This window comes from Gadus chalcogrammus, chromosome 14, assembly GCF_026213295.1.
Source record: "Gadus chalcogrammus isolate NIFS_2021 chromosome 14, NIFS_Gcha_1.0, whole genome shotgun sequence".
In the NCBI taxonomy this organism is placed as follows: domain Eukaryota; kingdom Metazoa; phylum Chordata; class Actinopteri; order Gadiformes; family Gadidae; genus Gadus; species Gadus chalcogrammus.
In genome coordinates, this window is record NC_079425.1 from 14,322,924 (window position 1) to 14,339,351 (window position 16,428).

General features: G+C 43.0%; 1 protein-coding gene across 1 annotated transcript in view; it reads left to right on the plus strand.

The window, feature by feature from the left end:
* Window positions 1-16,428, plus strand: part of LOC130404019 (glypican-5-like) — a 125,201-nt gene that overhangs the window by 22,460 nt on the left and 86,313 nt on the right. Inside the window, exons 3-6 of the mRNA XM_056608612.1 lie at window positions 5,417-5,877; window positions 6,249-6,482; window positions 7,095-7,207; window positions 7,558-7,683. Of these exons, the coding sequence (XP_056464587.1) occupies window positions 5,417-5,877; window positions 6,249-6,482; window positions 7,095-7,207; window positions 7,558-7,683 (934 nt within the window). The remainder of the gene's footprint in view (window positions 1-5,416; window positions 5,878-6,248; window positions 6,483-7,094; window positions 7,208-7,557; window positions 7,684-16,428) is intronic.

Below are 16,428 nucleotides of genomic sequence, written 5' to 3' on the forward strand. Positions count from 1 at the left end.
GAATACGTTGCCCTCTGGTGGTAGAAACATGCATACCATCTGTTTACTTATCACTTTCTATGCTTCAAATAATGTTGCAAGTAGGCCTACTCTCATATATTTTTTACACATTTAACTGTTATATTTATATGTTTCATCTTACAGAAGCTGTTCTTTTCTTACCATAGTTATGTATGAGAGAGCTAAATACGACAGAGAGAGAACATATTTATAAGAGATGGATAGAAATAAACAAAATATGAAGTATATTTAACTATGAATAGAAAAATAGAAATCACATTGAAGAACATTTTTTATTTGAGAGAGAGAGAGAGAGAGAGAGAGAGAGAGAGAGAGAGAGAGAGAGAGAGAGAGAGAGAGAGAGAGAGAGAGAGAGAGAGAGAGAGAGAGAGAGAGAGAGAGAGAGAGAGAGAGAGAGAGAGAGAGAGAGAGAGAGAGAGAGAGAGAGAGAGAGAGAGAGAGAGAGAGAGAGAGAGAGAGAGAGAGAGAGAGAGAGAGAGAGAGAGAGAGAGCAGCATTGGATGGAACTAATATTTGAACAGAGCCGGTGTGGGCGGTAGACCGTCACAAATAGAAACAGAGATAACCAGAAAGCTGGGTGTACCTGAGTCCTGAAGGCCTGTAGCTCGGTGGTGAGCTCTGTTATTTTCTCCTCACACTTCAGAAGCGCTATAGATGAAGGATGTAGAGAGAGAGAGAGAGAGAGAGCATTTGTGGTGGGTGCGATGATAACAGGCTATGTTAAGCTCCGTTCTGCAGTGTGCTGGAAGCTGTAACCTCATTATAACATGTAGCAGGGTTATCCTCCTCCGTCACGGCTAACTGGATCTTCCCGCTTCACACTAAAGTTCAATTAACAGAAAAAACAGACAGTATGGGAAGCTTTTGTGCTATTTAATTAAAGTGCCTCCCTGATTGTTGTTTGATTACTAATACGGTGAAGCTATTAGTGGGAGTGCAGTTAGAGGAAGGGGAAAGATGCTATTTTTTAATCCAAAGGGAATAACAGTGAATATTCTCTCAGATAAACGTCACTAAGGAGCAGGAAGGGGTAAGGTAGGGTAATCTACAGATAAAATAATAATACTATCCTCCCCCTATATGTCTTTTATATGTACTACACCGCATGAACATGTGTGCGCGCATACACGCACAAGCACACACACACTAACATCATCCTGTTTATTTATTTTATGTTTGTTTAATGATAGTTTAAATAAAAGTAGCAATATAATAATTGTATCTTTGGCACCTTCTACACAAAATCAATTCACAACACGTACATAATAACGATATAATTAGAATGACATAACTAGAAATACAAATATATTATTTAAAAAATAATAATCATCCAATATATTATGTTGGCCTTTAATTAAGTCTCATATCATGGATTAAAATACCATCTGTTTCAACATATTCCTCAGGTATATATTTTTAACAAGGAGTTTGGCTCCAACCAGCGGAGACAATAGTCAAAGTCAACGTGAACTTTATTGTCAAATCAGACCATGCAACAAGTAATTACACAGAGGAAATTGCGTTTCCCCATGCTCCAAATGTGCAAGTCCTAATTTACCACACAACATATAACATAATAGTGCACAAAGACAACAACAAATTAACACAACAACATATATAGACAGCAGAGGGCAAAGTGCAGTATAGCAGCATTGAGACACATATGTATGTACCGGTAAACATGTATTATTTTGCATGTAAAGAGCATAGTACAGTCATTGATTGTTCATGGTATTTTCTTGAGTGAGTTGAGTAGTCTTGAAGGCCTGTGTGAAACAGACGTTGCTGAGTCTGGTAGTCTGGTTAGTAGCGCTTGGCAGATGGTAGGGGGGTGAACAGTTTGTGTGCTGGTTGGGAGGGATCTTTGATGATGGCTGGATGGATGGCTGGGCTGATCTGGTGATCTTCTCTGCTGTCCCCACCACCCTCTGTAGAGCCTTCTGGTCCGCAGGGCAGCTGCCGCAGCAGGCTGAGAGGCTGCTGGTAAGGATGATCTCAAGAGCACCCCTGTAGAAGGTGGTGAGGGCAGAAGGGGGGAGGTCAGTGCCTTGCTGTGCCTTCTTGACTAGGTAGGTAGGTGGTGTTGGTGGACCATGTCAGGTCGTCTGCACCCCCAGGAACTAGGTACTTTTCACAGACTCCCCTGCACTGCCGTTGATAGTGAGTGGGGTGTGTGGTATGTGTTTCTTCCTGAAGTTCACAGTTATTTATTTTGTTTAGTTGACGTTGAGTTGTAGATTATTGATGTCACACCAGTTGATTAATTTACGTACCTCCTCTCTGTAGGCTGAGTAGTCATCTTTGCTGATGAGACCCAGCACTTTTGCGTCACCTGCACATTTTATGATGTCTCACAGATCGACGACGTTCAAAATAAAAACCCCATGTTTCCAGTGTCATAAAAACAACCAAGAGGTTGTTAAATGTTTTATCGAGGCTGTAAAGGGTATCGCTCTGCCTGACTGCACTGAGCTCAGACTGATCTCCTTTAAATCCCAAAGACACAGAAACATTACGGGCGGCTTTCATTACATTCTCTATTGAGGAGATAAACTTTAAAGCCTTCGTAGTTGTGGCTTTGAGACGCATTAGAGCTGTTCAATCAGTGCTTGTACTGCGATCAAAAGTGTCCTGATATTGTTGTTAAGAAAACAAAAAAGAATACAGTTTCACACCGAAAGAGGACGGCAGTTTAATGTTAAAGGCAAAATGTTATGATATTATGAGCTCAGAAATGTATTGACCAGAGCTTCCACATTATAGCTAATTATAACTAGAGGTTGAGCGCGCGCAACGCTCACGCGGAAACTCTAGTTCGATTAAAACAAGATATCTGTTTAGACGGACTTACCTCTCTGGACCAGATGAGGTTGCACACGTCAAACATACATTACATACACAAATACGGTAATACTAGACACACTAAACAAGTCAAATATCTCCACGCTAAACTCACTGAACCCACCAAATGATAATTCATGTTTTTTGTTCATTCATGTTATTCCTTGCTTTATTCCTATAAGAGACACACAACAAACATACCTAACTACATAGAAGACAAAGAAAAGAAATGCATAAATTAACATATTAATGACATAATATATTTGTCCTGTGTGTGCCGCTAAAGACCCTGTGTAACAGAAATGTTAGTTCTTGTGATTGTCAGAGTAAATATTAGTGTGACCCTCCTGCCACAAATAATAATAATAATAATTTCTTACATTTATCTAGCTCTTATCAAGGTACCCAAAGCGCTTTACAGTGAAGGAGGGACCTCACTAACTACCAACCAAATAGTACTACAAGTAGGTGTGTGGTAGTAGTAGTGGTAGTAGAAGTAGAAGTAGTGTAGTAGGGCTAGATGGGGCAGTATTACTATTATTATTATTAGTAATACTGATGACAGTGATGAAGTCCTATGAACTGTCACCTAGATCACTTCCAAGGAAGAGAGAGAGAGAGAGAGAGAGGTAGGGAGATGGAGAGAGAGATAGAAACGGATAGAGAGACGGACAGAAAAGGAGAGAGAACGTATTCATCACATAGGTAGGTCGTTTTTCTTGGGTCCCTTTAGCAGCTGGGAGACATTAAGTGTTTCTCTCTAATCCCGGTGGGAACACGAGTCTCTGCTTCATACTCTGACTGGGATAATCCCTGCGCGGGTCCACAAGCTCACATCTCACTCTCTACCTCCGTTCAGTTCGGTGGAGTAGAGTCAACAGTAGAGATAGTAGGATAGAGGTATCAGTCAGTAGAGTGATACTAATACGAATAGATCAGTAGTAGAGTAGGGCTAGTGGAGTAGAGAGTAGATAATAGTGTAGAAGTAACAATGTAGAGTACAGTGAAGAGGTCCAATGCAGGTATCATTCAGTAACCCAGTAGAGCAGAGTATCTGGTCTTCTCCAGGCAGTGCCCGGTGAACTGGTTTTCATTCTGGACAGACACCCCCAAGGCCCAGTGTGCGTGTAGGTTTATTTGTCTGTGTGTGTCTGTTTGTGTCTGTTTGTGTTGGTTTGTGTTAAAATTTCATAGCGAATTTTGCACACTTAGACAGGCACACAGATGTAGCTATTCCGCTTTACGAAGGCCATACACACTGTGTGCGTGTATGTGGTGCGACTGCTAATCTGCCTCCGAGCGAAGCTTCGCACACACACGCACACACGCGCACACACACACAAGTCAAATATCTCCACGCTAAACTCACTGAACCCTCCAAATGATAATTCATGTTTTTTGTTCATTCATGTCATTCCTTGCTTTATTCCTATAAGAGACACACAACAAACATACCTAACTACATAGAAGACAAAGAAAATAAATGCATAAATTAACATATTAATGACATAATATATTTGTCCTGTGTGTGCCGCTAAAGACCCTGTGTAACAGAAATGTTAGTTCTTGTGATTGTCAGAGTAAATATTAGTGTGACCCTCCTGCCACAAATAATAATAATAATAATTTCTTACATTTATCTAGCTCTTATCAGTGACACACAGTGAGTGACACACAGTCACTCACCCACTCAATCGAAATTCACTTGCTCAACAACACACACCAGAAATTTGTGTTTGAGTGTGTGTGTGTGTGTGTGTGTTAGTTGACTGTATGTGCACAGCGCATGTTGATCATTTGACTGCAAACACGTGAAAGTGATGAGCTCCTTATAGGATTAGAGGGAGCATGCATGTGTGCTCAGTCCGCCCCGCCCTGTGTGTGTGTGCGTGCGTGTGTGTGTGTGTGTGTGCGTGTCGGTGCGTGTGTGTGTGTGTGTGTGTGTGTGTGTGTGTGTGTGTGTGTGTGTGTGTGTGGCCTGTGTGTTTGGTATGTTGCATTTAAATGAGTTATTAAGAAAGCTTCTCCATCTCTTTGAAGGAAGAATCTATGATCTGTCCTTATCAAACCATCTCCTCTGCCTTTCCTCTCTCCTCTTTTGTTTGTATTCCCAAAGCCTACTCTCTTCCTCCTCCTCCTCTTCCCATCCCTGCAGGGTTATCATGTTCTCTCCACAGGATTGAAACTCCTGATCTTTAACTCCTGCTGGGACTTCTATCTCCTTATCTTCCCTCCGCTCCTCTCCTCAGTGAATCTATTCGTAATAAGATCATTGCTTTGTTATAACCCAATCAACAGCAGGATTACTTTAAATCGAGTCAACTTAACAGAACCACGTTTCCTTTATAAAGATATACTTCATGTCCCTCATTCTCACACTCTCTCTCTCTCTCTCTCTCTCTCTCTCTCTCTCTCTCTCTCTCTCTCTCTCTTTCTATTTCTTTCTATTTACCATGCTCTTGCTCTTGTCTGATAAAATATCAAAAGTGAAAGATAAAAGATATATATGTATATATAAAGTACTAATATAAAGGTTCTCCCTCTCTCTCTGCAGAGAGCTTTGAGGTTTTGATGAAGCAGGCGGAGAACCGAACCAACGCCCTACTGCGTGAGTCCTACGCCAGCATGGCGGCTGGGAGCGCTGACGCCATGCGGGAGTTCTTCACCGACGTGGGCCTCTTCCTGCTGGGCTCCGAGCTCAGCCCAGACGCCTCCCTCCAGCGACTCCTAGACGGCCTTTTCCCATCGGTCTACGGTCACCTGATCGACCCTGGCCTCGGCGACATCGACTCCGGCTACGCAGAGTGCGTGAGGTCGACGCGGCGAGAGCTGAGGCCTTTTGGCGCGTCGCCGGGCATCCTGGCCAATCAAATGGCTCGGTCCGGCACGACAGCTAAGCTCCTCCTCCAGGCGTTGCACCTGGGCATAGAGGTCATCAACACTACGGACCACCTGCAGCTCAGCCGCGAGTGCAGGCACGCCTTGCTCAAGATGCACTACTGTCCCCATTGCCAGGTCAGAGGTCACCTGAGCAGCACATGCAGGCCAGGTGTTGAGATCACCATATAACAATAGATATCATGAAGATATTTGGCTAGAGGATTTCGGGTTACTATACGAGTATATATATTACTATAGGTATGTTTAAACATGTTTGTGTTTTCAAATTTATGTGTATTTAATTATTTTATTAGTTTGAATGTGTGTATGTGTGCGTGTTTAATGCTGTGTGTTTGTGTTTCAATGTGTTGGCGTTTAACTGTGTGTGTGTGTGTGTGTGTGTGTGTGTGTGTGTGTGTGTGTGTGTGTGTGTGTGTGTGTGTGTGTGTGTGTGTGTGTGTGTGTGTGTGTGTGTGTGTGTGTGTGTGTGTATTTGTGTTCCTCAGGGTCTGACCCAATCCCAGCCCTGCATGGGCTACTGCCTCAATGTGATGCGCGGCTGCCTGGCCAGCGTGGCGGAGATAGACCCTCTCTGGAGGGATTTTGTGCGCTCACTGGAGGGCCTTTCGGCACGCATGCAGGGCCCCCAGGACCTAGAGCAGGTGCTCCTGGGGGCCCCTATGCTGCTGCACGACGCCGTGGCCTACGCTCAGGGCAACGCACCCTATCTCGCCGCTCAGGTGTGTGTGTGTGTGTGTGTGCGTGTGTGTGTGTGTATTTTACAGTTTGATTTAATGTTTGCCTGTGGTCTTGCAGGAAATGTCTGCATTTGTGCCCTCACTGTTGGAAATGGCGGGAGTGTATTTCACAACATGCACGTGTATTTGACAATGTCTGGATGTGTATGTGTACGTTTCATATGTATTCACATGCTTGTACAGACACATACAGTACATATATTGTATAAAATAGATGAACTCTTTTAAACACAGGTGCACACAGAATTGTCTATATTTTATGTTTATACACAAATATCTTGAATTATCCACATTACTAAACGTATAGCTCGATACATATATATATAAGCCTAAACATACATGCAAAAATACCTTGCAACAAAACACCATCAATTTCACAGGATCTGGTCAGAAAAAGAATGAACAGCTCTATCTGGTGGCCATATATGGTCACTGAAATTGTGAATTAATTCTAGCAACAGTTTAAATTCAGACAACGGTGAATCAGCAACCATAACAGACCCAATAATATGGTAATTAGTGAGACATTCCAAACGTACAAAGACCCTGTACAGCTGAAGGATAAATAGCCGGCTTCCTTCATTGGTGCAACAGGTACATCGTCTGTGTGGTCCTCAAATCAGAACACCCGGTCAGTCCGCCAGCAGCTGGAAGCCAATCAGCACTCCGGCCAAAGAGAGAGGGGACACCCTGGCTGGGAGGAGAAAGTAAGTAGGGAGATAAGGGGGGAGAGGATGGGGAGAGAAGGGAGGGAAGGAGTGTAGAGAGAGAGTATTTTTCCTCTTTTTTTGATCCTTTTTAGTTGAAGTACAAACCTTTACAGCTGATAACCAATAAAATCATTACCATCGTATTTTATATGAAACACTGAATATCTGAAACAAAATAATTGATATTTATGAATGTAATTCGAGAGTAATGTGAAGACAGATAACTTTCCAAACAGACAAAACCATTAACTGTTGCTGTGTTGCTATAAGTTCTGAGCTAAAGCGTCTGTGTGTTATGACATATATCATATACATATATGTATATACTCTATATCCCTATGTGCCAGGGACTTCCTGAGCAGTCTGCGTCAGTGGCGTGCGTACTACGGGGGTCTAGCCGACCAGTTCTGTGTCAGGGAGTTGGCGTCCGCAGACTCCCTGTCCTGCTGGAACGGAGCCGACGTCGTCCGGAGGTGAGTGGCCAAGCTCCTCATCATAACCACGACACAGTGACGTCGCAGTGACACCACCGTAGAATGCAATCACTGTGAGACACGATCAACGCCGAATGACGTCACAGTGAAAGAGAACGACGTTGACTCGATATCGCAGAGAAATGACATCACAGTGAACCGAGATCACACTCATTGTGTGTTGTGTAACACAGGCAGGATACGTTAGGTAAGTCTGATATTCTACACACTTTTGGCTTGTTTAATATAAAGATTATCCTTCCAAAATCAAAACGAATCAACACAAAAGACAAATTGGTTGTTGCAAACATGTTCCTGGGTTTAACATGGTGAAGGGTACTGCTATTTGTACACATACACACAACCACACTCACACCATCCTAGATAACACATGTATGCAGCTGGGATGTTGATGGCTCCATTAGTCGAGCCTGGTGTAGATCTATGATGCAATCGCTCTGTCACCTGCGATGTCATTAGTCAAGGACCCTGTCGCTCGCCCTCGGAGCGTCCGTACTCTCTCTCACCTGACGGACGCTGTCAACGCCCCGGAAACAGAGGCTGCCAGTATCTGTCAAACCGAGGTGTGTATGTGTGTGGTCGACCAGTGAAAGATGAGGGTAGTGTGGAAGTTGTTTCAGAGCTCCTGGATGAGAGAGAGAGAGAGAGAGAGAGAGAGAGAGAGAGAGAGAGAGAGAGAGAGAGAGAGAGAGAGAGAGAGAGAGAGAGAGAGAGAGAGAGAGAGAGAGAGAGAGAGAGAGAGAGAGAGAGAGAGAATAAGTTGGGGAGGAGAGAGAGAGATTGATGGAGAGAGAGAGAGAATGAGTCTAGAGGGAGGGAGAGCGATAGAGATAGCAGAGAGAGAATAATGGACACAGGGCTAGTGACAGAGAGAGATAGAGAGAACAGAGACAGAAAGAGAGTAATAGAGAAAAAGTGAATTAAACTAAAACTTAATTATTTAGGGCAGAGAGAGAGAGAGAGAGAGAGAGAGAGAGAGAGAGAGAGAGAGAGAGAAAAGATAGAATGACAAAAAGTGAGAATGAGACAGTGACGGACAGGGGAACTGAAGGAGCGAGAGATAGACAGTGACAAAGAATAGGAGAGAGAGAGAGAGAGAGAGAGAGAGAGAGAGAGAGAGAGAGAGAGAGAGAGAGAGAGAGAGAGTGTTGTGCAGGGGGTGCTTGGTTGATGTGTGTGTGGGATTTGGGGTTTTCGGAATGACAAGCATTCACACTAATCTGTCCCTCTGATCACATCTCCACCATGAACCGGATGTGGTCCTGATGTGCTTAAATGACCTTCCAAGACGTTAAAAATCCTTGAAGCAAATTCAGGATTACATCCCGTCCAAGAAATCGCGTTTAAAAACCTACCTCTTTTCCCAAGCCTATGACCTCCCCTACCCATAACCACCCTTATCCCTATCTACTATCACACTCCACCTTGCTTCTGTTCTCTGTTGTGCTGTCTTCCGCTTGTCCCCCCTGATTGTCATCTCCCAGTTTGTGTTTTATGTAAGCTTCTTTGGGTCACTGAAAAGCGCTATAGAAAATGAATGAATTATTATTATTATTATTAAGAATTACATCCTGAATGTGCTCATTGCACATCAATTAAATGAAAGTAAATGAAATTAGATTAAATTTGATTAAATTATTTTTAGTCAAGTCAAGTCAAGTCTATTCAAATCAATTAGAAATACGTTTATTGCAAAGGAAAATAATCATTGACATTGCCAAAGCAGTTATGCGAAACATATTTTTACCTCCCTGGTTCTAATCTTATCATCACCTGAGGCTGGTGGTTTTAATGCTGGGTTTTTGCAGGACTCGGGCTCCAGAGTACAGAGGGGAATACATATCTGTGTGGCCTGTGGGGTCACGATCCTACTACAGCTACACCCACCTGCGGAGCTGGGGGTCACTAAAATCAGAAATCTTTTTCATGTTCGTTGTTCTATGGCCGTAGAGAGAGGTTATGTGATGGCTGGTAATTGTCTCTATAAAATGATTGTGACTGTTTGTGTGTTTTTCTTTGTGTGTGTGTGTGACTGCGTGTGTATGAGTGTTTTTGTTTGTGTGTGACTGTGTATCTTTGTGTGTGTGTGTGTGTGCGACTGTGTTTGTTTGTGTATTTTTGTTTGTGTGCAACTGTGTGTGTGTGTGTGTGTGTGTAACGAGGTCAGGCAAGGGCAGGTAGGGATATAGGGGGGTTCAACACACCTTCACATGTGGTTCTGGGGTAAACAAGGAGACACGTAGCAATCAGATAAGATCAAAGCAGAGGGGCTTTCATCTCAACACCCCCTGAATACTGATGGAAGCCGGGTACACATGCACACAGACACAAACGCACGCACGCACACACATACAAACACAGACACACACGAACACACACACACACACACGCACACAATGTGTCTCTCCCGCCTCTCTGTTACTGTTTGTGTCCTTTTTCTCGCATAAAAATGTGTGGGTGTGCGACGTACGACAAATGGCCGTATGAAACGTGCGGGAGGGCCATGATGACCGCATTTTCAGTTTGTACTGGCAGGCCTAGTTCACCCACGGCGACTCAAACTTTGGTTTTAGTCTCTTTGGTGGGACATGAATCGATAGAAGGTGAGCGGAGGGGACAGAGTAAAGGAGGGTAAGATTAAGGGAGGAATGTAAGAGCAGGGGAGGGCTGAAGAAGGATAGGGTAGAGAATAAAGATTGAAGAGGGGGTGAGTGGAGGGGAAATGAGAGGAGAGAAGATGAGAGGAAGGATATTGCCTGAGAGACTCATTCTGAACTGTTTTTGTTGTCACTTGGAGACAAACTGCATCAATTCTAGATTTGTCTTCACTAACATAAAACAATCTCAATGTGTCCCAACAGATTACTGTTCAAAATGTATTGCCATAAACTCCTCTGAAAGGCTTTCACATTAAAGGTATATTTAAAATGATCAAACATATGTCAGTAAAAACTTTAAGGAACAGTAAGACTGATATTCTGATATTGGCCAACATGTTGCTCAGGGAGCTTAATTAAGCTTTGTTCACTGTGTTGAGGCTGGTTCTCTTCATTACCTTCTGGTTAAGCTAGGTTCTGTGGCCTTTGATTTTAGCCTGGTTCTGTTTATGACCATTTACTACCATTTGGTAAAGCTTGTAGTTGTTTATAACCATTTTGTTTAACTGGGATCATAGCGTTTGGTTCCGCTCGGTTTTGTTTATTTCCTTTAAGCCAGGCTCTGTTTATTACCTTTTAGTTGAGCTAGGTTCTATTTACTACCATTTAGTTTACCTCGGTTCTCTTTATTACCTTCCGCCAGGGTCTGTTTCTAGCGTTTGGTTTGGCTTGGTTCTGTTTGTTACTGTTGTTTTCGGCTGGGTACTTCTCGGTCAGGTGCAGTATCTGGGCGTGACTGCAGATCTAAAACAGGAGCAGCCTGTGGTTGAAGGACAGGGTAGGAAGCAATATGTCCCTGTCTGCTCCCAATGTTTACCACATTCCTTCATTCCTAGTCCAGCCGCCATGGATACACAACCTCCACACGCACACAAACGCATGCACACTCAAACACACACAAAAACACACAAAACACACAAAGCACATAAGCAAACATACGAAAAACAGCATTTAGAGAAAGTGATAAACACAAAAGTACACACACACTCGAAAAGAGATTCACACACACACACGCACGCACGCGCACACACACACACACACCCAAGGCAGTTTGGCAGGCTGCCATATACTGCCCTGTTCCATCATTCCCCCTTCCCTCACACAAGCACCCAGGCAGGCAAGCAGGCATGCAAGCCGGCACACACAAACACGCACACACATGCATACACTCATGCATTCATGCACACCATGTCTATGTCTAATGTGTGAGTGACAGAGTGAATCTCAAATCGTCACAAGCTGTTTGGGTCTAACTGTACCCATGAAGCCTGTGTTGCCAAGACAACCGTTAGCAACCAGGATTCTTTAGAATGCCTTAATTAATATTGGAAAATCACAAGCAGGCCATCAATTAAACACCTTGGAAGATGTGTAGCTCGTCACAACAAGGATGTAGAGAATATAAATAGTTAGTACTATCATTAGTCAACATGCTCAGTTAAAACAAACAAAAGTAGTTGTAGTTTGTTGTTCTTTCAAAGGTATGAAATTTCTCCTGCTAGGGGTGGCTCATTAAAACAATAACAGAAGACGTAGTTTGTTGAGGTTGTGATTTAACGTGGGATCCTGGGAGTCACCACCATTGCAGGTGAAAATCAATCTGATGTCAGGCAGGAATCATGTTCACGGACAAGTTAATATATTAAAGTTGTATTCATGTTACTTTTTATCATGTTATGTCTTTTCATTCTAATGCAATTTAGTTATGTGGGGCAGCCCAGTGCTTAATCCTAATAGAAAAGAGCGTGTTGAACGTAGTTGTAACTTTATAATGTTACTGTACATATTACAGTGCTTCCCACTGAATTTGGTTCTATTTGTGGTGGTGTGTATATTAGTGGAAACTATCGCAGACTTTCTTTAATCCAAAAAAAGCCGTCACAAAACGAATTTGCGTACACAAGAACTCTTTTGAGATTTAGTATTTTTGGTATTCCTCAAACTGATATGTGAGCACCGGATTGGTTCTATAAATTATTTCGGCAAGACGTCTTCTCTATGGGGAGAATCCAACAACGATCCTTCCTCCCACGCAGGATCATGTTTGGATTCAGTGTGTGCACAGAATTTATTAAAAAAACGATCAATCGAAGGCATCGCTCTCTCGGATTGACACATTTTTTATTATAAAGTGAACCACCCAAGTAAAGTCTGTGTGGGAAACAGTGAATTAACTTGTTGGCTGACTTAAGCCACTTATACGTAAATATGACCCCTAAATATCATATCATTGAATTAGGACTCTACTGGATTACTGTTTTCCTGATAGTTAGGGGGTAAATGGCATATGACACCGACATGCCACCAAAATGTAACGGGCCGTTACCGTGACTACAACTAAAGATTCCTCTGGGTTGGAACATTGTTGAAAACAATTTAGATATTTAAGTACATAACTCATAACTTATTTACAAAATATATAACATAGGTCTAGTCGTTTATCTAATATTTGAATATGGAAAGCTTTCATAATATGCCTTTAACTTTTAAGGGCATCTCTCCAGAAATGAGTGTGAAGAACGTTTGGCTGTGTTAACAATACGGCTGTATTAATAATGCAGTCATTGCGTACACACCTGTGGTCTCCCGTCTTACTTGCGAACACCACACCCTTAATTAAACACAACAACAGGTTTTTATTAATCCCCTAACGAGGTCAACCAAGCAGAGCGCTCTCCTTCACTGGGCGCCGGGTGTCACGTCCATCTGTTCTATCCATCTATTCAGAATGTACCTTTAATTAATAACGTTAGCAATGTGAGCCTGGTGTGGTAAGATAGGAGCTAAGAACCTCAGCCTCCATAAAGAAGTGTCAGTTTGTGTATGTTACCATATGACCTTTTACGTCCCTGCCTTCTTAAATAACCGTAACCTTCACCCACCTAACCTGTGTCGTCCGTTCTGTCTTACCTGTGTTCAAAGTTGCGCAGCTTCATTTTTGTTGTTCGGTGCTGGGTTGGTGGTCATTCACGTAAGTGAACTCCCTCTTGTCATTTTAGTATTTTGGAAACATTCTGACAATATTTATCATCACATTGGAGCCATTTATATATTCTACGTTGATTACTTAAGCAGAGGCGTATCCTATTTTGAGGGCTAAAGTTGATGATGTTCAAAACGTTTTTTGTAGAAACAACATACCAGAATCTGAGTTCTCTTCCCTCAGTTGATTTGGTGTTGTAGTACCGCCGTTCAGCCAGTGAGTGGGGCTAACAACATAGCACTGACTACTATCTATAACCATGTTCTCATTTAATTCAGCCCAGCCTTATCAACAAGACACAATGTGTAATGCTAATGATTATGAAGCATAGCTGGATGTGATCAATATGCTTTCTGGCAGCGAACAACAAAAAAAAGGTGTAAAATGTAAAAGGACTTGGCAGTCTATTAACTTACCCGACATTTATCTTATAGTGTACCTAGTGATGAGCTCTTTAAAGTTTAAATATACAGGGAACCTTAAGCATGCACGGTCAAATATATAATGCATCCATGTCCTTCCACTAACCTAAGAGAGGGAAGACAGAAATGGGGGGGGGAGGGAGATGTGTGAGAGGGAAGGGAAAGGGGAGGATTGAGAGAGAGAGTGAACGGCAGGGGGATATGAGAGAGATATTGTCTCTTACTTTCTGTAAAAACGAATCCTGTGTAAAAAATGCATTTAAGTCAACATGAGAGGAGGGGTGAGGTAGAAGTTGAGGGGAGGAAAAAAGGTGAGGGGAGGAGATGAATGAATTTAAGTCAACCCCAATATTGAAACTTAAAAGTACCTCAAAGGTTCAATGAAGACCCAATACTAGACTCCAAATCAAGGCTTTTATTAGTCTCTGGCGTCTCTCTCTCTGGTCTCTCTGGTCTCTCTGGTCTCTCTGGTCTCTCTGGTCTCTCTCTCTCTCTCTCTCTCTCTCTCTCTCTCTCTCTCTCTCTCTCTCTCTCTCTCTCTCTCTCTCTCTCTCTCTCTCTCTCTCTCTCTCTCTCTCTCTCTCTCTCTCTCTCTCTCAGCAGAGTTAGTTCCAGACTTCTGAGCCAATAGTTGTCCCTACTTTCACTCGAAGGAAACACAAAGCCAAATAAATCTTCAAAAACATTATTGAACATAGGGAACAGACAGCAATGGGGGAGAGAGAGAGGGGGAGAGATATAGGGAGTACTTAAGCGTTTCAATTGGGGGTTTAGGTAGAGGGAGCGAGGGGAGGTTTTTAAGGACAGAGGAAGCTGGTGGCTGGAGATAAACTGCTTAACCATTTGAGAACTGAGAAGGTCCAATTCCAGGCCAGCACAACCTACATGGTTTTGGCCTGCACCGCCCTCACACCCCAAGTCCCGTGTGTGAGTCTAAGCTTGTGCTATTTGAGTTTGCATTCATGGCAGTGGGATTTATTTCCCTTTTATTCGTACAATGAGACAACTTCCCTGTTTTTAGTCATTTAGGAGAAGCTGACGTTGTTGTGGTCCAAAACCCCACAAAGCCTGGGTGGTGTTTTGTTCAGCAGAGTGTTCTGGATCCTGCAGTCTACAACAGCACAGCGGTCTGCTCTTCGCTGGTCAGTCCCAGTCCCAGTAGTCCATGATTGTTTCTTCTGGCCGTTTCCTATGGGCCATGCCAGCAACAAGAAAAATATAGTTGTTACGCCGAGTCCTTAGGTGATGTCTGCCTCAATGTGGCTTTTGTGTCTAGTTAAAATAGAAGCTTAGCTAACATAGTGAGGAACAAAGACGACAACCTCAGGTAAAACAAAAGTTTACAAGAACATACCGATGGTTTCTTGGGGAACTTTGATTTTAGATTTTTAAAAATAACTTGGTTACTATGTCAGGATTAGCTTTTTAGTAAGTGTTGGATAATCCAGAGACCATTTTTTTCCCTTTGTTAAACATGGTCATATGTCTTGAATGACCGTCAACATCTATGCCTTTTTGTCACTGATACTAAAATTCTTTAGAGAAAAGAGAAGTAAAATGCATTTGCAAGTCTGCGTCCAGCAGTTTGGAAACCTTCAACTTGACTCTGAACGCAGGTAACGCAGGAGTTCTTCATGAAGACGAAGCGCCTTTTCTGAGTCTTTCAAGTCCAAGGTACACAGGTTTTGAGGTGTTTTTGGAAGTCTAGAGCTCTACCTGGGCAACAGTTGACTGCGGCGTCCGAGAGAGTTTAGCTTCCTTGAACACAGCATAATGCCACTGTGTGGGTAGGTGTTTGTAGCTATGTCTAGGCAGCAGCTAAATTTGATGTTAGCTTCAAAAAGAGGGTTAAGCTTCCCTGACACTAATTGTATAATGCCGGTTTGTGCTCATTATAACGCTCATGCATCATGGTACAATAAAGTATCACAAAGTGGCCTTGGGTTGTTACCATGGCGATAACACGCCCCCTTCTCTGAGAGGGGATCACACAGAACTGGTAATTCGGGGGTTTGGACAATGCATACAGAGACGGGTCTTTAAGGGTAGGGGTTACACAGTGATTACAGACAGGTCATTAGGGGAAGGGGTTGGACAGTGAATACAGAGACAGGTCATTAAGGGTAGGCATTGGACAGTGTATGCAGATAGGTAATTTAGGGAAGGGGTTAGAGAGTCAATACAGAGAAAGTTCAGGGCAATTTAAATTCCAGGTTTTTAAAGCTGGGACTCTCAGTCGAGATTTTGACTAGGATCAATCTTTACCACTACCAAGTTGATTTAGGGTTTTGTTTTCCTTAAGGGGCAAGGATAGGGCATATGAATCTTATTGTAAGACGCCTACTGCTAGTCTGTGGAAGACGGCGTTGAGTGGGAGCTCGATGGTGGCGGCTCATGAATCAATTCTCAGCAGCAGGGGTTGGCTGAGGAGGACAAAAGATATTTGAGATGTCTTGGATCACCTCCAGCCCCAGTTGAAATCTGGCTGTCCTTGTCTGTTACTAAATGGGGTCTCATGCTTTTCGTTTACTTAGAAGGAAACACCAGTCAACAGTCAGCCGTCGCATCCCACGCTCATTGTCATTTGAAAACACCAGTTCTTGTCTGTTATGGCAGGGAAGGCTGGCAAAAAACTAGCGCGTCTTCACACCGTTCTCACAGC